The following is a 23,191-nucleotide window of genomic DNA, read 5'->3' on the forward strand; positions in this document are numbered from 1 at the left end:
CTACTCTATTGTTAGATTCAATTTTTAAATAACATCCACACCTGGTTTACAGTCCTAGACTTTGCCACCGATCCTTTTAGCTTCTTTTTAACCATTTTCCTCATTTTATTATAGTTGCCCTTTCAAAATTAAATGCCACTACAGTAGATTTCTTTAACAATGTCACTCCAGGTGTCAGCTCAAATGTGATCACATTATGATCAACGGTTCTCAGCAGACCCAACACATTTACTTCCTGTACTATGCCCTGCATTCCACAAAGGATCAAATCTAAAATAGCTCCCCCTCTTGTCGGTTCCTGCAATGAAGTGTTCCTCACAGGTCTTCCTTTAGGTTTCTCTTTCTAAGGGTGTGGGTGAGAAATGTAAATAAGAGATTTAGCTCATCTTCTTGCAAAGGTGATGACATAGATGTTACTCCAGGGTTATCTGCCAGCTGAGAAGCAAAATATGGTATAAGAAATCAAATACAGCGTAGAAAATGAAGTGTGGCTTTTAATTCTATATTCCTTTCTTAGCAGTTAAAGATTTTTATTCTGAGCATGTTTTTACTAAGTTTTATATCATATTTTAGGATCTGGAGTATTTCGAGCATCTAAAGTCAGAGATGAATTTCATGGAGCAAAAGAAGTTGAAGAAACTAGAGTAAAGGTAGAACAATTTACTGATTTATCAGAGATAGAAACAACAATAGATGGAGGAAGAAGAAAGGTAAAATAATGAGTTTGAAGATATAAGTCCTACTAAGGAACAGAAGGGCAAGGGTTATGTCAGTTAAAGTCATTTCTCCTGATAGTCAGCCAGCAGCGTTTTTTAAATGCTTACTGTCGCTGGCTGAATTATCCACTGGCCACGTATGGGCACCGGCACTGAATATTAGTAGATATTGTACTTTTGGGTAGCCTGGCAGCATGGAGCTTATGCAGGCCTGGCCGATATTCAGCTGGGGCCATATAAGAGTTATGTGTCCCCACCTGAATATGGAGCTGGACGCACATGTTTTTTGTTTATTTGTTTTTAAATGCAAACCCCAAGTCCCTGACCCCCCCCCCCCCTTGATTCCCCCTCCCCCAAGCCCATAGCTGAAGTGCTCCTTCCCGCCTCCCTACTCATCCGTGTTTAGGTAGGCCCTTCTGGGCCTACTTAGGTACCTGGTGATCCAGTGGGATTCTAAATTCACCCACTTAGATTATGTGTGCCTTAGCTGAATATTGCCGGGGCCTGCATAAGTCCTGTCTCCTCTCCAGCACCTCCTCCTGGCTCTTCCCTGACTAGCCCCTTTTATGGGAGTCGGTCATACCTGATATTCAGTTGTACTTTCTTGCTTAGTGCCACTGAATATCGGCAGTTGGGTGGCCATAAGTGATTTGGGCAGACCACATGCTCTCTGGCCCACTTAAATCACTCTGACCAATGATTCTTGGCATTCTGACCATATTTTTGTTCTAACTTGTCAGTCCAGATGAGGCATACTAGTATCCAAGGCTTCTATCACCAGATGGATTTGCATAGCAATTTCATTGATGTACATTGGCTATGGCATCATCTATTTCTTTCAAGCTCATTTGACTAGAAGTTGTAAGGTAACAGGTTCAAGTCTGTACTTAATAAAATCCTGTTATAAGAATTGCCATACTGAGACAGACTGAAGTTTCATTAAGCCTGTTTCCAACAGTGGCCAACCCATGTCTCAAGTACCTAGCTAGATCTCAAGTAGTAAAACAGATTATCCCAGGACAAGCAGGCAGCATATTCTCACAGATGGGTCATGTCATCCAAGGAGCCCCAGTATGGACAGTGCAAAAGTGTACTGCCACTTTAACTTCTATAGGTCTCGAGACTACCCAAGTTTCCAAGTTTATTATATAATTTGATTAATCGCCTATTCCAAATTCTAGGCGATGTACAATTTCTTAAATAATCAAATACGGGTAACAAATCAAACATACATAAATCATAGCAAATTAAAATAATGAATACAAACATTCCTATACAAAGTTTAAATCAATCAAATTAAGTAACCTATACATACGATATCAACACAAAAGGGAAAATTATTAATGGATTACCCGTATTGCACATGCACGGCATCATAAGTTCTTAGTTTTCCACAGAGCTAAGAAGTTGTGTTGTGGAGTGTTTTCAAGTGCATGATTTCTAATTTCTTTTTTCTTGCCTTCCCGTCATTTTTCCTGGTTATTTTCATTATTTTATTTCTTTAGTATTTTCATTTTGATTTCTTCAATTTTTTTTTATTTTCAATTTCCGAGGCCTTTGGGCCCATCTTAGCCTCTTTGCAGGCTGGCTGCATCGATTGTTTTTTGAACTCCACTTTACTCGACTTCCCTCAGCCGTCTATTATCAAAGCTGAAAAGCCCTAACCTTTTTAGTCTTTCCTCATACTATGAAGCGGACCATTGTACACCAATAGTGATGAAGAGACAAATGGTTTTCCGGATATTCACAGTGAATATGCATGAAAAAAATTTGTATATAACGGAGGCAATGTATGTAAATCAAGTTTATGGATATCTTGAAAACCTGACTGGCTAGGGGGTACTCCAAGACTGAGTTGAAAAACCCTGGCAAAGATGACATAAATAAAATGAGTGCCCTCGGTATGGGCTCTAAAGTGACTGACTAGATTAGAAACTGGTAACATAACATTATACTATACTTATAGACCGTGTTACCAAAAAGCTCTACACGGTTTACAAAAGATTATAAACATTAAACATAATTGTATATTTGAATGAGTTAGCTAGTTAGGTATTTGGAGAAAAGATAGGATTTTAGCTGTTTTCTAAAATGTCTGTAAGAAACAGCTGTGAGCAACAATGATCGAAATTCTTTTTCATGAGAAGCTGCCTGAGATGCTAAAGAGTGATGTAGGAATTTCTTGCTTTTACAATCTTTTATAGAAGGGAAATTGGTTAAGTGGAAAGTGGCAAAGTATAGTGGTAGATGGAGCTCACTCTGAGGAAAGAGATATAACAAATGGTGTGCTGCCAGGATCAATTCTTGGCTATATATTTAGAACATTTTTACAAGTAATATTGTGAAAGGGCTGTCTAGTAAGGTTTGCCTCTTTGCTGATCATACCAAAATAGGGTAGACACATAGTAACATAGTAGATGAAGGCACATAAAGACCCGAATGATCCATCTAGTCTGCCCAACCTGATTCAATCTAAAAATTTGTTGGGCAATCTAAAAATTTCTTCTTCTCCTTAGCTATTTCTGGGCAAGGATCTAAAGTTCTGCCCGGTACTGTTCTTAGGTTCCAACTACTGAAGTCTCCGTCAAAGCTCACTCCAGTCCATCTACACCCTCCCAGCCACTGAAGCCCTCCCCAACTCATCCTCCCCCAAACGGCCACATATAGACACAGACCATGCAAGTCTGCCCAGTACTGGCCTTAATTCTTCAATATTTACTATTATGTTCTGATTCTACATCCTCTGTGTTCATCCCACGCTTTTTTGAACTCCGTCACCATTTTCCGATACTCCTGATTGTGTGGGATAATACAAGAAAGTATCTAACAAAGCATGAAGAATGGTTTAGAATTTGGTAGCTAAGACATAATTTTAAAAATGCAGGATCATGTAGCCCTGTGTGAATATTATGCACTAACAGGGGTGTCCAACCTCAGCCCTCGCCAGGTCGGATTTTCAGAATTTCCCAAATGAATATGCATGAGACCTATTTGCTTACAATGGAAGCAGTCATTCAAATAGATCTCATGCACATTCATTGGGGAAATCCTGAAAACCTGACTGGATTGCGGCTCTTGAGGACCAACATTGGACAAACCTGCTCTAGAAGGTAAGGAGAAGTGGCTATGTTCCCCTATGACAGCAAGTAAATGGTAAAAGTTGCAGTTTAAAATTATCAGTGCTGTATTCTACAGCCTGGAAGAAGAAGGGACAGCCTCCATCTCTGGGGCTGCACAGGTTTGGCAGGTGGTGTAAGACAATAGATAGGTGATGATTGGAATCAGCTAGCAAAATGAACTTGTCACCTATACATTTGAAAAACAAAGCTTCTTGCACCTAGGTATTCATGGAGACCAGGGAGAGTGTTCAGATATTCAGGCACCTCTAGATATGGTTAGGGACCTAAGTCTGGGTTTCAGCAATTAGCATTGCGACCCCTTTGCGACCCAATTTCCCTCCGACCCGACCCAACTCCGACCTGATTGGGAAGAAAAAAAAGCAAAAAAGAAATTTCCTGCTCTGCCGAGCACAGATGTTCTGCGCATGCTCAAGCCGATTCAGTCTGTTGGGGCGTGAAGATTTGTGAATCAGCCCCCAGACACGGATTGGATCGGATCCGTGCCTTTAGTGAATCTAGCCCATAATAACATAGTAGATGATGGCAGATAAAGACCCGAATGGTCCATCCAGTCTGCCCAACCTGATTCAGTTTACATTTTTTTTTTCTTCCTAGCTATTTCTGGGCAAGAATCCAAAGCTCTGCATGGTACTGTGCTTAGGTTCCAACTACTGATGTCTCTGTCAAAGCTAACTCCAGCCCATCTACACCATCCCAGCCATTGAAGCCCTCCCCAGCTCATCCTCAACCAAATGGCCACATAAAGACACAGACCATGCAAGTCTGCCCAGTACTGGCCTTAGTTCTTCAATATTTACTATTATGTTCTGATTCTAGATCCTCTGTGTTCATCCCACGCTTTTTCGAACTCTGTCACCATTTTCCTCTCCACTACCTCACTCAGGAACGCATTCCAGACATCCACCACCCTCTCCGTAAAGAAGAAGAATTTCCTTACATTGCTCTTGAGTCTACCACCCCTGAACCTCAAATTATGTCCTCTGGTTTTACCATTTTCCTTTCTCTGGAAAAGATTTTGTTCTATGTTAATACCTTTCAAGTATTTGAACGTCTATACTTGAAAGGAAGTCATAGGGCAGTGTCTCACAAACATTTTGATGCCGCAGCATATTAATCTCAGGGCCGCGTCTGGAAGGTGCAGACGTCAATGTGATGATGTCACACTCATGTGTGATGTCATCACATCGACATCTGCACATGCGTGGAGTCCCTCAAGACAGGGCCCTGAACTTGCTATTACTACGCAAGTGGGAGGGGGGGGGCAGAGGACGAGAGGTACAGAGAGGAGGAGAAGCACCAGCGAGGAGGAGAGGTACTGGCTCCAGATGACTGACTACAGGACGTGCCTCTCATGGCAAGAGGCATGTCCTGTAGGCAGTGACGGCATCTCGTGGCACAATAGACAGTTTGTGATACGCTGTCATAGGGTAATATGAGAATCCAAGCCAGCCTTGGGATTTCCTGAAGGGTGGTCACAAACATGTGTCCTCACTCTTGAGGAGTCTAAAGCCCTGGCTTGGGGCAGGAAGTTTGTCTTTTGAGAGAACAAACTAATTGATAACACTAAGAACTAACATTGATTTTGGTTCTATCACCCACTAGTTAGACATGGACTTTGTACAGTTTGGAGATGTTGAAAGAAACTGTTAATGTTCAAGCATATTGCCTCTTCTGTGTTCCAAAGAAAAGTAAAAGATTTGAGTTATTCAGCAACTTACCATATGTACTCAAATATAAACCGACCCGATTATAAACCAAGGTAAGCTTTTCCACCCTCCAAAAGGGGAAAAAAGGTTCGCTCAAATATAAACCGGGGGGTTATATTCAGCTGCCCTGCATTGCACCCAGCCCTTCTTCCTTCCTTCCCTCCCTCCTTCCCAGTTCTGCATCCAGCTTCCGATGCCCAGTTGAAACCTCCCTTAAGACCTGGTGGTTTAATGGTGAGCCAGGATAGGAGCAATCCTTCCCACGTCCTGTTCCGGCCAGCTGTTAACCACCCCGCCTCCCTCCCATCTCCCAGACTCATTGCAGGCCTCCTGCAGGCCTTCTTTAAGCCTTGGTAGTCCAGCGGTAAGCCAGGACAGGAGCAATCCTGTCCAGGCTAACTGTTAACCACCCAACTTCCCTCCTGCCTCCCGGACCCCTCAACAACATATCTTTGAACCCTAGTGGTCTAGTGGTGACGTGTTTCAGGAACAATATTCCTTCGCGCCTGCCCCATGCAGAGCCACAATCAGAAATGGCTGTTGGGAGTTTCTGCAGCAGTCTCGCAAATTCTCATGGTCTCGCAAGACTGCCCTGGGAATTTGCAGCAGGCATTTTTTATCGCGGCTCTGCATGGGGCTGGAGCGAAGGAAGATTGTTCCTGCCCTGCTTCACCGCTAGACCACCAGGGTTCAAAGGTATGTTGTAGAGGGGTTCAGGAGGCAGGAAGGAAGTGAGGTGGTTAACAGTTGGCTGGGACAGGATGCAGTAAGATTGCTCCTGTCCCAGCTCACCGCTGGACCACTAAGGCTTAATCATGCCCGTAGGAGACCTACAACAGGTCAGGGTGGGGGTCAGGGGATCACACAGACCTGAGGACCCGAATATAAACTGTGACATCCATTTTTGATCCATTTTTCTGGCCTAATATAAATCTTGGTTTATATTCGAGTATATACGGTACTTGTGTGGTGTAACATCATTTGGAGAGCGAATGGTAGTATGGTGCATGCTTGCTGTGGAGTCCAACCATGGAAGTTGGCTCCTGCTCTGGTCCTCAACAAATGAGATAACTTTGTGTCTTCTGTCTGCATCTGGGAGAAACAGGGCTTTACACATGCATTTGGGCTACTAAAACTGAAGGGAGTTGTAAAAATTAGGATGCAATGTATTTCTGTGCATAAGTGAGGAGCAGGACTTTTGTATGACTGTATGTGATGAACATAATGTGGCCAAACAAGTTGAAAAGGCAAAAGCCAGAAAGTTGCATAGGGAAATAAATGACCTGCAGGAAAAATGAGGTGATAATGCCTCTGTAATAAGCCTCTGCTAAGGATCCTATGTATTATGTACAGTTCTGGAGATCACACCTTCAAAAATATATAAACAAGATGGAGTCAGTCCAGAGGGCAGCTACTAAAATGATCAGTGGTTTTCATCGCAAAGCATATGAGGACAAACTTAAAGATCTCTCTATATACAGTTTGGATGAAAGGTGGGAGAGGGAAAATATGATAGAGGTATTTAAATACCTCCATGGTATTAATGCATAAGAGGCAAGTCTCTTTTAATTGAAAAGAAGCTCTGGAATGAGGAGGCATATGATGAAGGCAAAAGGGGACAGACTCAGGAGTTACCTAATGAAATTCATCACCCTTTCTGTGAAGATGTATTTGTGAATCAGCTTCCCAATGGAGGTGGTGGAGATGAAGATTGTATCTGAATATAAGAAAGCTTAGGACAAGTACATAGGATCCATAAGTGACAGGAAGGGATAGTAGATGATAAGGATGGGCAGACTGGAAAGGCTATATGATCTTTTACCTGCCTTCATTTTTCTTTATTTCTAAGGCTCTGGTGCCCTTGAGTTAATTATCCTCACTATTTGGGTGTTGGGAGTGATGTGAATACACAATTATTGTATAAAGAACAATGCTGGATTTTCTGTTTACGTATAGCTCATTTCTATGGCCTAAACTGGGACACAAATTGTTAGATGTGCATGGATTAGTTATCTATGCCACTTGAACAACAGTGTGACTGTATGTTTTTTTGCAAGAGCTGGGACAGTGAGTTGTCATCTAGTACCCATATTATTGCAGTGTTCAAGGAGTTACCTTTGTGATGATGTCATCAGAGAATGCCTTAAAGTAGCTTTACTTTGCTAGTGACATTTGTTTGATGGGGAATGAGAAGAACAAAATATTAATTTCAACTATAATTTAGAATATATTTGATTTGATTGGAGACATTTTTGTGGAAGAACTGTGGCTGGGGTTTAGCAGTGTCCTGATGATGTCATCTGGATGCACCTACCTTTGTTATATGAGTTTGAAATAATATTGATTTATTTTACAAGAATACAATGACTATGATACAATATAAGAATGCAGTGGTACCACATATGTTTTTTTTATAATAGTGGCAGAAACCACTGAGAAAAAGGTGCTTATGATAGCATCATCAGTGAGCAACCATTCACAGCAACAACAGGAGCCTGTTTGAATCGAAGAAAGATTATATATAAACAGCATGTTTGAGCTTCAAACATAGTTTAGTCTGTAATAGCCGGAATCTATAATATGGAAGTTTGGCGGGTTGTCACTGAGTAAAGAATGAACATTTTATTGACGGTGGTATGCGTTTTTTGTATGTGAGCATGTTTATGCCAGTCCAGATGTCATTAATTGATTGAGTTTGTTTTGTAGATAAATGAGCCCCAGAAGCAGAACTAGTGGCTGAATCACTGGATGCTGAACAGTACTGCTACAGATAAGTAAATTAATTAGACTTATTTTTAAGTGTATGAAATGGAGTATTGAATGGATTTCAAAACTGAGAAATTGTACACTTATTTTTGAAAATTACCATTATAGAATTTCTTCTGTAAATGAAAGGCTTGTTTCGACAAAATAGTTTGCTCACATTTTTCATTCAAGAGAGCAGTTGTAGAAGGGTATGCGATTGAATTTGCATATGTAAGTCTAGACCATGTGAGGTGTGTACTTCAGTAAGTCTTGTGACCTAAGAAAAAGGTTTTCTCTGATAATCTTCTATACATATAAATTCTGATAAGTAAGACAATGTCCTACTGTTGATTTTCCTGTATTTTGTTATTTTTGTATGTAACAAATATTAAATAAAGTATTTAAAAAAAAAAAATAAAAAGACGATGTCCTTACATTCCCAGTACCTTCTCTCTAGTCCAAGGGAGCTCAAGTATAGGTGTTAGTCAGAAAAGAAAACTGAACCAGCCTTAGGAAGGGAGGGAATTGCAGTGCCCGACAGACTCTGATGTCATGTGGTGATCAGGGTAATGAGTAAAGGGGAGGACTGTGTATTCTTGGGAACCAAGCTCAGACAATAGAAAGGGGAAACAAAACTCTCACCTGATAAATGGGCAGCTGGCAGAAATTCCTTAAAACGGGTAGGTATAGAGAAGAGCTGTTGCGATCCTTGGGAGGAGGAACAGTTGCAACACGACATCAGGAAGCAAATGGTTCAGCCTAGGAGGGAAAAGAATGTCCAAGAATCCTGGAAGTTAGAGTCCACAGTACTGTCCTCTGATGAAGGGGTGGAAAGGCTGAACCAATCAGAGAGAGTCAGGTTAGGGTAAGGCTCTTGAAGTCTAGGAGCCATGCTAGGCTAACCCCCCCCCAAAAAAAATCCCCCCCAAAAACAACAAACAAACAAAAACCCTTTCCTGGAGAGATAAGATGGTCGGAAGAATGGCAGGTGATGTCCAGGCTAGAGGTCTCTGAGGCACTTGCACACCAGAAGCAGCATACAGGGTGGAATTCTCAGTGGGAGGGTCCATGTAGGAAGATAAGCTAGAGTAGATGAAGGCATCTCTTGTAAAATTCCACAACTCAAATCTTTTTAAGTCATGAAGGTTGAGAACTTGGACTAAGGAGAGCCTTGTTAAAACATTGCAGAGTGAGGAGTTGTTTGGAGCTACCATTGCTGTTTATGCGGAAGGCAGGCTAAACGTAGGGGTAGGGCTTTCTTTGAGCCATGCCTGAACCCAAGTTGTGGAAAAGAAAAGGAGGACTCTGTTTTGAAATGAACTGTCTTGATTTTTGCAGCTAAGAAGCCATATACCAGAAATAATGTTTTGTTTTGTATGAGACTAGTGTTATTATTTTGCTTTAAACCTTTGATTTGCTGTTGGTTGGAGCTGTATAAGAGAAAACAATAAAATACCTTTCATTTTGAGTAAATTAAAATTCTGGATTGAACGTGGATTGAACGTAGAAGTTTAAGTCTTTCTAATTTGCAGTAATGTAAAACTTTTATGGCCAATAATCATAAATAGCACCTGGAATCATTACAAGATATACAGTACACATACATAATTGTTGAATGTACTACTTTTGGATGATTATTGAAGTTGTTGCTGATGCCATAGGATCCCACTGGTGATTATTTTTGGTTGTGAAATCATTGACAAATTTTTTTCCCCCTTTTTGGTTTACTGTTCTCATTATGATTCAGCAGCGCTCAATCCAGCACACATGTGAAGGAACGAGGAGGACTAAGAGCGTCATTGCAGCTGGAGGTCAACCAGTGAGCTGAGAACTAGAAGCTGTGCCTCATCTCCTCTTCTCATGATATCCAATCAGAGCATGGAGGAGGAGGAAGATAGGCTAGAGCCACAGAGGTAATAGCACACAATGAAGGAAGGAGCAGATTTGCAAGGGCCTGGAGCTGTATTATATTTAGTCAACATGGGAGAGGAGGCAGTGGTAGGAACTATGTAAATCTCTCTGTTAATAGGTACATGGCCCTTTTTCTAGTCTCCTAACCGAAATTTAGGGATCCTGCTGCAAAAGCCATTCCTTTGATATTCAAAGTGAGGTTCCTGTCTGCTTAAATTGCCTATGGCCGCCTAACCCCCGATATCCAGCGGCATTAAACCGGGCAGTGCTGCTGAATATAGGATCTGACCAGCTCAATAAGAAGTGGACAGGTCAGGGGTGGTACAGGAGGTTGCACTGGAGAGGAGCCAGGGGTTGTTTCTGCCCCCATCACCCCAACTAGGACCACCTGAGCTATCAGGTTGGCCTGGGGGAGCCTGTCTGATGGGGAGTGAATGGGAAGAGGAGGGTCTTGAATTGCATGGTCTGGGAGGGGGAAGAAGAGGGGAAATCTTTTGGCGGGTTGGAAGAGGAATTGGGGCCACTAAAGTAAAATCTAGCTATGCAGATTTTGTCTTATGTGTGCCCCAGCTGAATATTGACTGGAACCTGCATAAGCTCCAGCAGCCAATCCTACCAGATTTTGCCTTCAATATTCAGTGCTGGTGCCTAGATATGACTCAGCACTGAATATTCCAGGCTAATCTAGCTGCTGATAGTCATCATTTAAACCAACACTGAATGCCACTGGCTGAATATTGACTGGCAGATGTTACATAGAAACATAGAAACACGATGGCAGATAATGGACAAATGGCCCATCCAGTCTGCCCATCCACAGCATCCACTATCTCCTCCTCTCCCTAAGGGATCCTAAGTGCCTGTCCTACACTTTCTTGAATTTAGACACAGTCTTTGACTCCACTGCCTCTACTGGGAGATTATTTCACACATCTACTACCTTTTCTGTAAAAAAAAAGTATTTCTTAGATTACTCCTGAGCCTATCACCTCTTAACTACATCCCATACCCTCTCATTCTGAAGTTTCCTTTCAATTGAAAGAGACCCATCTTATGTTCAGCATCTGGTCAGCGCTTCTGGTTGTACATTGCACCTAAAAGTTAAAATATAAGCAGATTGGTCCATAAGTAGGCAGTTGGTAACTCTGCCAGTGGTGGTGAGCAAAAAATGAGGGAGCATTTTTTCTTAAAGCCTAATGAGGATAAGAGATACTCCAGAAGGTAGTGGAAAATGGAGATACTGTTTTTTTACATCGAAGTGGGGGTGGTGTAGGAAATGAGCGCTTTGGGTTACTAGTATTTATTTTAAATCTGTGGAGAGAATGAGAGACATGTGGGGACTTGAGAGACAGGTCAGGGGTGGTACAGGAGGTTGCACTGTTTTAATGTTGGGCTGCATTCAGGAGGAAAAATTAGAGCTTTATAGGTTTTTAGTTTCATGTATTTTAAAAAATCTAATAGCACTGATTTTCAGAGCCAACTGGCTAAATTTCTAAATCTATTGAAAATGTGACCAGCTGGCTGATGCAGTTCAGTTGAAAATTGCCTAAACATAAATAGTTGTAATTAGCAGGTTCTTATCCGTTCCACAGGCCTTTGATTATTAACCTCTGTCTATCTAGACTTATTTCTTTCAGGTGTTTGCAAGGTAGAAATCTCATGATTGCTAATTATTGGTTACTGATAATTAAGCAAGTAAAGTTACTCTAGGGTTCAGTTTCACTAAATGTATTAAAGTTAAAAGTTTAAGGGATGGATACTCAAAGAAGATTACTGGCTAACTCCCTAAGACCTGACATTTGTAAACATATCGAGCAACAAATATGCTTTAATAGAGATAAACTAAAGACAGTTTCTTAAGTTGTTCATTTAAGTCCTTTGTTCACTATTGTAAGTTGTATTGATTGCACAAGATCAGTAAGAATGTTTGACAGTCCTCGTTTTTCTGTTTTTTGTTAATAGTTTAAAAAATCCATCTGGTGCATGTTTTTGCATTGCTGTCCTGCAAGTATGAATTTGCTATGAAATATAACACAAGAGAGGAGAGAAATATATATATATATATAGGCCCAAATTCTATAAATGGTATTCTGATTGTAGGCAGACAACTGCTGCCTAACCAGCTAATTGGGACCCAAGTTTAAAAAAAAACAAAAATCTTTCCAAAGCAGGTCGCCTACATTGTAGGCACCTCCAGAAGCCTAGGGAGGTGCATAGGGCCGCGTAAGCTCACCTAAGGCTAGGTGTAGGCTTGCCTTGGCCCGGAAGTAGTCTTAGGCAGCCCTAAGCGGCCCTACGAGCCTTCCTAGGCCCACAGTAGACACCTACAATGTAGGCCAGCAAAATTCTGGCCTACATTATAAGCAGATGCGGCCACTGAGCTTATCGCAGCAACCAGTCCTCCCCGAACATCACCAGCAGAATGCCCAGTCCCTCCTGCCCTAACCCCCCCGTATATCACCGGCATGAGGGATGTCCAGTCACTCCTGCTGGAACACGCCCCACCCCCTCATACATCAAGGGCAGCCCCCCACCTGAACCTCCTCTATCTTAAAATGTTGGCCGATTGGAGGCATCCTTCCTGCCTCCAGCCGGCTGACCTGCCTTCTCATGAATCTTAGACCACTCCCAGTGCATCCCAGAATGCACTGCAAATGGGGCCTAAGATTCCCGTTGGCCAAGGTGCTGCTTTTTCTACTTGTGAATTTTGTTTGTTTTTGTCTAAGATATTATAAATATTATAAACAGATGAGGTTGTGTTAATTTCTGTTATGTCTGCGGACTTTACTGCACAAGATCAGCGAAATAATCTGTCCAATAGACTTCAAAGTGCATACAAGCATTATTTTGGCTGTAAAATTGGCAACCAAGATAAAGCGTGGGCACCTCATGTGTGCTGCACTGTCTGCTATTCTGGATTAACACGGTGGCTGAATGGGAAACAGAAGAAGATGCTTTTTGCTGTACCCATGGTGTGGTGTGAACCAACAAATCATCACTCAGACTGTTATTTTTTACATGATAAAAATTGCTGGATTCACAAAGATGAATAAATCAAAAATTGTGTATCCTGATTGTCCTTCAGCAATTAAACCCATTCCTCATGACTCAGAGAATCCAATTCCAATTTCTCCTTCTACATCTGCAGCACAATGTACCAAAAATTCAGATAAAGAATGTGCCTCTGCTGCTGTAGAGGAGTTGTATGAACCTGAAGTGGATGAAAAACAACCTCACCTGCTAACTCAAGAAGATCTTTTCGTGGGTGAATTTATGTTTATGTTTCAAGTATGAGAAAATGAACGCTGGCATGTTGGGGCATAATAATTTATTCAGATTAGTTTGGGGTCCATTAATGACTTTTGTTACTTCGGTATAGTTATCTTTTATCTTTAATTTCCTTTAGATTTATACACACATCCAGGGAAGGGGGGCTATCTCTTGTTTTATTCCTTGATTGAATATACTGGAAAGGGGGGGGGTGTAATTCATTTTGTATTGTTATTGATTGATTGTAAGTGCTGATTCTGATTACTAATGTATGTATAATTTTCTGCACTTTGTATTAGCCTTGAAAATTTAATAAAGATTAAAAAAAAAATAAGAAGAAGACTTGTCACTGTCAAAGGAGAAAGCAGAATTGTTGGGTTCAAGGCTGAAGCAATGGAATCTTTTAAGGCAGGACGCCAAAATATCTTTTTTTCCGTGATCATCACACCATCTTGGCTTCCTTTTACCAAATGGAAGGAAACATTTGTTTCTGTACTGATATTAATGGTCTCATGCGTGAATTGGGATATGAACATGTTTCTGATGAATAGAGACTTCATTGATTCAAGCAAAGCAAGCCTTAAAGCAGTACTTTTAATCAATGAAAACCAGAAGCCATCTGTTCCTGTTGCTCATGCAGTTGAGTTGAAGGAAACGTACGAGTCGATGGAGACACTTTTAAAACTCAGACACTATGCAGATCACCAGTGGAACCTCTGTGGTGATTTCAAAGTTGTGTCACTCCTTCTGAGTCTGCAACTAGGGTATATCAAATACATTTGCTTCTTGTGTCTTTGGAACAGGTGTGATGATGCCAACCACTACAGGCAGAAAAAATGGCCAAACCAAGATGAATCTGTACCTGGCAGATATAATGTGAAGCACCTGCCGTTAGTACATTGTGAGAAAATCTATCTTCCAGCACTTCACATAAAATTGGGTCTTCTGAAAAATTTTGTCAAGGTGATACCACACGAAAGACTGCTAAGGAAGCTATGGAACCATGGGGTGCAAGGGGTGGTCCACCGATGGATCAAAAACTGGCTGGCGGACAGGAAACAGAGGGTTGGAGTAAAGGGCCATTACTCAAATTGGAAATGGGTCACGAGCGGAGTTCCACAGGGGTCGGTGCTGGGACCGCTTCTGTTCAATATATTTATTAACGACCTGGAGGCGGGAACAAAATGTGAGGTTATTAAATTTGCGGATGATACTAAACTATACAGCAGGGTCAAAACCATGGAGGACTGCGAAGACCTCCAAAAAGATCTGACAACGCTGGAAGAGTGGGCCAAAAAATGGCAAATGAGCTTCAACATAGGGAAATGCAAGGTCATGCATGTTGGGAAAAAGAACCCGATGTTCACTTACAAGATGGGGGGATCACCGCTAGGGGTGAGCAACCTTGAAAGAGACCTGGGTATGATGGTAGACACAACATTGAAGGAGTCGGCGCAGTGTGCCACAGCCTCAAGGAAAGCGAACAAAATGTTGGGTATCATTAAGAAAGGTATCACGACCAGGACGAAGGAAGTCATCCTGCCACTGTATCGTGCAATGGTGCGCCCGCACTTGGAGTACTGTGTCCAGTACTGGTCGCCGTACCTCAAGAAGGACATGGCGGTACTTGAGAGAGTCCAGAGAAGAGCAACTAAGCTAACAAAGGGTATGGGGGACCTCTCATATACAGACAGACTGAAAAAGCTGAGGCTTTTCTCGCTGGAAAAGCGACGACTTAGAGGAGACATGATAGAAACCTTCAAGATCATGAAGGGCATAGAAAAAGTGGACAGGGACAGATTTTTCAAACTATGGGGAACTTCAAGTACAAGGGGGCACTCAGTGAAATTGAGAGGGGAAAAGTTTAGAACAAATGCCAGGAAGTTATATTTCACCCAGAGGGTGGTGGATACATGGAATGCGCTATCGGAGGATGTGATAAGCAGAAGCACGCTACAGGGCTTCAAAGAAGGTCTGGACAGGTACCCGGAGGACAAAGGGATTGAGGGGTAAAGATAAGAGTAGAGGTAAGGTTATAGGGATAGGATTAGAGGTAAATGGTAAAATTAGTCAGAGACCACTGTTCAGGCAGTGGGCCTGATGGGTCGCTGCGAGAGCGGACCGCTGGGCGAGATGGACCTCTGGTCTGCCTCAGCGGAGGCAACTTCTTATGTTCTTAAATGGTGATGCCTTTTAGCACCTAAGAAGTACATTTGGTTTCAAGAAAAGTGAAGCCAAAATCAAAGAAGGTGTTTTTGAACTGATCCTTGATGATGCGTTCAAACAGAAGCTGAACCCAGCTGAATCAGCTGCATGGGAAGCATTCGTGCTGGTTGTTCAGAATTTTCTTGGTAATCACAGATCAGAGAAATATGCTGAACTTGCGGAGAACATGCTGACAGCATATCAGCTAATGGGGCCAGAATGCCACTTCAAATGCACTTCTTACATTCTCACCTTGACTTCTTCCCACCTAATCTTAGTGATGTCAGAGATGATCATGGGGAAAGATTTCATCAAGATCTCAAGGTGATGGAAAGCAGATATTAGGGAAAGTTCAATCCCAGTATGATGGGAGACTATTCACTCTTGCAAAGAGAGACAAATGTATAGTACAAGCGTAAAAGCAAGTGTCTCAAACATTTCTGAACATGCTGATATCACTTGTGTGAGTTAAGAGACGCGTAAATATATGCTGAAATGTACATAATTTAGGGGTTCTTTTACTAAGGCACGCTAACCAATTTAGCTAAATGCTAAGGCACCCATAGAATATAATGGGTGCCTTAACATTTAGTGCATGCTAAATTGGTTAACGCGCCTTAGTAAAATGACCCCTAAATTAACTAAGAACACTTCTTAAGTTCTCAGCAGCAAAGAAAAACTTTTTTTGTTGACCAATATTACTTAATGAGATGCTTAATAGGGGTGCATTGTATAAAGTAACATAGGCACTTACTTTCCTTTGTATAATACTAGCATAAATAAGGGCATAAGAATATAAGAATTCCATATGGGACAGACTGAAGGTCTATCAAGCCCAGTATTTAAAATTTATTTAAAAAATTTATATACCGCATAATACCTTACGGTTTACATAAAAACATACATAAAAACTGAACATTACATACATATTGTCACAATCCCAGCCTTAAGGCTAAGCTTGTGCCAGGTAAATCTCCTCATAATCCAACCATTACCCTGAAAAGGGCTAACCAGTGTGACAGGTTAAACTCAGACAGACAGATAGGGTCTGAGTTCCAATTGAACCACTATGTTACAGAACCCTGGGGAGGGGAAGATGAGTGGGAGAACAGCCTGGAGCAGCAGGAGGTGCCTTACAAAAAAGGACAGCCTAAGAGGCAGGCTTAGAGCTCAGGTAATGCACAACTGCTGGGTCCAATTAAGGCCCAAAGGAAAACTCAGCAGAAACAGCATTTTGCCCTTCCCCCTCACAGGTTAGGGCATGCCCAGCTCAGTGCTTTAGAAGCTGAGCTCAGAAAGACCAGATCAGTCTACCCTGGGTCAGCCCAGGAAGGAGGTTCGAGATATCAGATATTGAAATGCAGGATACAACTTCTGTCCCTGAGACAAACCAAACAGCCAGCCAGGACACCATAGAGCTTATGGATACTTCCATGGAACCTGAAGAAATCCACATGGACGAGAGCTAAGTGAATTTCCTGACTGTGTGCTTTTGAATTGTGAAGTTTTCTTTTGGACTGTCTGAAAGCACAAGTGTGAGCAGTGCTAAGCTCACGGCTGGAGTTGAAGCCTTAATTTTTGGGACATTGAAAGGAGTGTGCTTTTCTGCATTTTTACTTTTGCCTTTTTGCTGTTGGTCAAACAACATAAACCTACTCTTAACTCTACCTCCAAGAAACACCAACCTTGGTTTAATGAAAACTTGATCCTCCTCCGTCGACAGGTACGGTCGGCAGAAAACAAATGGCGTAAAACTCATTACAACAGTGACTTTTTATCTTATAAAGATAAAGCTTCTCACTACAAAAAGATCATTCAACAAACAAAAAAAGACTATTACTCAAACCTTATCTCCACCACTAGTAATTCATCCACTCTTTTTAGTATTGCACAATCTCTTTCGAAATATTCAAAAAAAAACCTCCCCCCTCCGGATTCAACTCTACCATCTGCTGAGGAACTATCCCATTTCTTTGACAACAAAGTCACTACTATCCGAACTCACCTCGGACCTTCTCTTCCCGCTTTTTCGCCTCCTACTGATAATGATTTAAATTTCTTACCTCTCGGTTCCTTCTCTAATTTCAAACTACCATCCTTAACGCAACTATTCTCCATTTTACAATCTATAAACTCTTCCAATAACATTATTGAAAGTTTTCCTCCATATCTTCTCAAAAAATTATTTTCTTTCTTTGGTCCTTATATAAGGGAAATGATTTCCAAATCTTTCTCTGATTGCTGCGTCCCTACTGCATGGAAATCAGCTCTAGTTTTCCCTAAACTTAAACAACACAACACTGATCCCTCTATACCAAATAACTATCGTCCCATAGCCAATCTGCCATTAATTTCTAAAATTACCGAAAAAATTATTCATTCACAATTATCAGAATTCTTTGATCAAACACATGCTCTACATCCCTATCAGACTGGTTTTCGAACTTCACATTCCACAGAATTATCATTACTTGGTCTCATTACAACTATACAATACTCCCATGATCATTTAAAATCAGTAATACTAATTTCTCTTGATTTATCTGCAGCTTTTGACACTATCGACCATTCCCTTCTCTTATCTAGATTAGCAGACTGTAACATTACAGGTCACGCTCTCAACTGGTTCATATCCTATTTTCATCAATGTTATTTTAAAGTTCATGCAAAAAATCAAACTTCTTCTCCGATAACTCAAACTTTTGGAGTTCCTCAGGGCTCTATTTTATCTCCACTACTATTCAATATCTTCCTTTCTCCTCTCCTTTCTCTTGCCCAATCACTGGGATTCTCAATTTTCGCCTATGCTGACGATATACAGCTACTCTTCCCAATAAATACTTCAAACTCTTCAGAAATAAATGATCTAAATACCAAATTAGATATTATAAGTGATTGGCTTTTCTCCAACAAACTTTCACTCAACATTGATAAATCTTGTGGTCTTCTCCTCCCCATTAAAAAATCCGAAACATTACCAGGAACTATTTATATCAAATCCACACCCTTAGTTATGGATACTAAAATAAAATTATTAGGAGTAACCATAGATAGAGATCTTACTTTTCATGACCACATAAGTTCAGTAGTAAAGACTTGTTTCTTTAAATTACGCATCATCCGCTCACTCAATTCTATTCTAAATACTGATTCAATTAACATCTTAATTCATTCCTTAGTCATTTCCCACTTAGATTACTGTAATTCTTTGTTAAATGGACTACCTCAAAAAGAACTTCGACGGTTGCAACTCATACAAAATACCGCAATTAAACTAGTCTACAAAATAGGTAAATTCGAACATGTCACCCCTCTTCTTAAAGAGGCTCATTGGCTCCCAGTCAAGCACCGTATAATCTACAAAATCATACTGCTCACCTTCAAAATCAAACATTCTCACTTACCTTCATTCCTTGATAAATTATTAATACCCCAAAGTTCTCCCCGATCTTTACGATCCACCGATCAAAAACTTCTTTTTATTCCGTCTCTAAAAGAATCCTACTATACTAGGAAAACTAATTTTGCTATTACTGCCCCAACCTTATGGAATTCTCTCCCTCAATTTCTTCGGGATGAAATTCATTTACAAAAATTCAAAACTAATCTTAAAACTTTCCTATTTCAAGATGCCTTTGACAAATTCTAATCTTTACTTCATCTATTTAATTGACAAATTCTAATCCTTACTTCATTTATTTAATTTTCAACACTCTCCTAATACTAACCCTTTACATTAGCGCATATCATAACATCATGCACAATTATCCTTCATGTTCTTTCCCTTCCCACTATATCATTTCTTCTAATATTATGTAACTTTTCCCCTCCTTCCCATTCATCCTCACGGTCATGTCTGTCTGTATATGTTTAATATGTTTTCTCCAATATTTTTTAATACACTAATAACTAGTTCTTATTCTCCTATTTTAAATTTTTTTTTATTGTTAACCGGTCAGATATTTGTTTTATGATCGGGATATTAAAAACTAATAAACTTGAAACTTGGTGTGGGACTGTATTGCTGGTTGTGTGTAGGGATAGTAGCGGGGAGAATCCACACAAGATCCTCAGGGTGGGATTGTGGGGCCAATTTTTGGCAAGTTTAAATATAGTGGATTCAGCTACTCCCCTCCCCCACCAGCTTGTTAAGTTGGTTGGGGAAGGCCTGTTAAAAACTGGGCCTAGGCAACATGTTCTAAACTGTTTAAAAACTAGTGAAGAACCAGTATAAAGGCTGGGTAGTTTTTGTAGCCTTATTTTGCCCTTTTGACTGTGGGACTGATAGGGCAATGCTACAATAGAACCATTTGGACATTTACCTGCAAGAAAGGTGTGGGCTATGTTTTTGTAAGCCCGTATTTTCTGTTTGTGTTTGAATTCAAAGACTAAACTGTAGCAGTTGCTACTTGGGAAATAAAGTTGGACTCAGTTTATTGAAAAGCTTTATTGTTCCTGACATTTTTCTTTATTTTACTCATAAGAACTAGCAGGACCTTCAACTTCTTTTGAAGGCACGGCAAGTCGGTCGTTGTTGAGCCCTGGTCGGTAGCCATTTGCAAAACCTGGCACTGGCATGCTCACAATATTCAATGAAAAGAAGAAGAAAACACTTAGCTCTTCAAAGCCCCCTCACACAATTCAAAATATCTATCACATTAAGACATTGTTTCCAACAGTGGCCAACCCAGGTCACAGGCAAGATCTCCAGGAGTAAAACAGATTTTATGCTACTTATCCTAGGAATAAGCAGTGGTTTCCCCAAGCCATCTCAATAATAGCCTGTGGTCTTCTCTTTTAGGAAATAGTTGGGCACCAGCCACAGAGCTGGTGTGTGTTAGCACGTAACTGCTAGAGATATGCAGGTAACTTAAGGTAGTCTATAAGTTATGCACTTAATTTTGAGTCCTGCCCATGCTGCGCCCACGTGTATGCACCACTTGCAAACACACACTATGTAAGTTAAGCACACATGTATTGAATTGTGCTTAGGCTAAATTCTGGCAGTTTTGTAGGTATGTGTGCACATCTGTGCATAAATTTGAATTATTCTAAAAATGTATGCTCCTAATTGGCATTTAAAGGTTAATACTTCTGTTAGAATTATCCCCTTAATGAGCACCTTAGATTGCCTTCTCTGCCCTGTTCTTTACCTACTAAGAATTGTATCATTAAGGTTTTATTTTGCTCAGCAATTGTCTTGAAAATAAGAACATAATAATTGCCATACTGACTCAGACCAAAGGTCCATCTAGCCCAGTATTCAGTTTCCAACAGTGACCAATTCAGGTCGCAAGTACCTGGCAGAATCTCAAACAGCAGCAAGATTTCACACAGAATCTCAAAGAGTAGTAAGATTCCATGTAGAATCCAAAAGAGTAGTGAGATTCCACTTAGAATCTGAAAGAATAGTGGGATTCCTTATAGAATCCCAGAGATGTTTAAGCTGGCTATGCTCTAGTTCAGTGTTCTTCAACCTTTTGACACCTATGGACCGGCAGAAATAAAATAATTATTTTGTGTACCGGCACTGGTCCGCAGACCGGCAGTTGAAGAACACTGGGCTAAGTTGTGCCCATCTCCACTGAATCTCTGCCCCAGACCCCACCCCTATAATAGTACTAATTGTAGCACCATTTTTTCCATTCATTTTTCATATACACACACACACAATATAATCATATTAACAACACATAATGGTTAACCACAAAATTAAAATACACAAAGCACACTGTATGCTTTTCAACATTTATTCCTTCCAGAAAATGCAGGACCAAAAACTAAAAGTACTAATATTTACAAACAAACCCTAAGATGCAAGACTCTGCAAGCAGTACAACCCCAGAGGAAAATAAACAAATGCATTTCTTCCTGAACAAATAAAAAAAATAAAAGCATTCCCCCTACTGTTGTCGTCTCTCTCCTTCCATGCTGTGCCTTGCCTTCTGGCCTGCCCCCCCAGTGCTATCTTCGGGCCGGTCCACGGTGCGATCAGTGCGGCATCTTTGGGCCGGCTCCCTGAATTGCACAAAGCTGTGGGCAGCGGCTCGTCGTGTGCGTCCCATGCTTCATCTGAAATCCTTCCCTCTCTCATTGTGATGTCAGAGAGAAGGCTTCCGGTTCAGGCGTAGGATGCATGTAGGAGCCTTTTCCCATGGCTTTGTGCACTGCAGCACTCAGGGAGCTGGCCTGAAGATGCCATGTTGATCGCACCGTGGATCGGCGGCTGAAGAACACTGTCTTCTGCCTGATGGACGTGCCGGCCCTGTGGACTGGCAGAAAATTTATGCGGACCAGCACCAGTCCATGGACTGGCGGTTGAAGAACACTGCTCTAGTTCAATAGACTTGTGGCAGTGTTGAGCATTGGGGTGTGCAAGCCAAAATTTCATTTTGTTTAGTTTCTCATGTTGTTTATAGGATTTTTCATTTTATGTACTTTTTTGTTTTGTTTTATGTGTAGTGTAGTCAGTAGTGTGCACTAATTATCAATATTGTACCAACTGATAAATACTATAATTAATGAACAGTAATATGTCCTATAGAGACAAAACTTTTTATTTTGGGTTAAAAATAATATGACACAACTTGGAAAATGTTATTTCACATGTTATTTTCATCCTTGTACTTTTGCATTCAGCTATGTTGTGCCTTTAAAGATGCAGATTGCTACTGTTATGTATAAAAATGATTTCATTCTTTTTCAATTGTAGTGGAAGCAAATACCAAAGAGACAAAAGCCATGGAAACACTATGTTCCTTTCTCAGAAGGTCTTCGTTACTCTCCTTGTTACGTGGCACTCAGCAACTGGTTAACCTATGAGGAGCTTCATCACTAAAGAATGGATTATTTTTTTCTGAGTCATTGTTGGTGAATTCCTCTTCTTTTTGCTTGATAAAATCAGCTAATAAATTGTCTCTGTACTAATTTTTGCAGCTTTTGCCATATTTTGTTTTGTAAATAAGTGCAATTTGTTCTCTTTAATGCTCCATTTATCATGGGGTTCCCTGCAGGTTCAGAATTCTTTATAAATGCATCATACGTTAGAGTTTAAAATGCTATAATTTAATGATAAATTGAACATATATATTTTATGGGCAAGTTCAAAATAATTACAAAAGCATTTATATTCTGCCATATACCAAAAATCAGTGGATCAATTTGGATTAACAATTTCAAGCTAGTCAGATACCAGAAAATTTACATAATAATTGAAATGACAACAATAATTACATCAAATATTCTTGAAACAGATGTGCTTTTAAAATTTTACAAAATTTCAAATAACAAGAAATCCTTCATAGTTCCACTGGGAGAGAATCTCAGAACTGAACTGATTGAAAAACAAAACTAGCTACATAAATAGATTTAAATTTTACACATTTAAATGATGAATATTGTAAAACACAAGAGTCTTTCATTTTAAGAGAATGATTTTAAAAAAAACAACAAAAAAAACAGAACAAAAAAGAAAATCTTTACCTCCTTTTTCTTTTTC

General features: G+C 40.5%; 1 protein-coding gene across 1 annotated transcript in view; it reads left to right on the top strand.

Moving 5' to 3' along the window:
• DCDC2C (doublecortin domain containing 2C) overlaps positions 1 to 22,517 on the top strand; it is a 157,275-nt gene extending 134,758 nt beyond the window's left edge. The window contains exons 8-11 of the mRNA XM_033939486.1: positions 574 to 650; positions 8,269 to 8,336; positions 10,055 to 10,220; positions 22,406 to 22,517. Of these exons, the coding sequence (XP_033795377.1) occupies positions 574 to 650; positions 8,269 to 8,295 (104 nt within the window). The 3' untranslated portion in view covers positions 8,296 to 8,336; positions 10,055 to 10,220; positions 22,406 to 22,517. The remainder of the gene's footprint in view (positions 1 to 573; positions 651 to 8,268; positions 8,337 to 10,054; positions 10,221 to 22,405) is intronic.
• Positions 22,518 to 23,191: the final 674 nt, after the last annotated feature.

The sequence above is a fragment of the Geotrypetes seraphini genome, chromosome 3 (assembly GCF_902459505.1).
Source record: "Geotrypetes seraphini chromosome 3, aGeoSer1.1, whole genome shotgun sequence".
Lineage (NCBI taxonomy): Eukaryota > Metazoa > Chordata > Amphibia > Gymnophiona > Dermophiidae > Geotrypetes > Geotrypetes seraphini.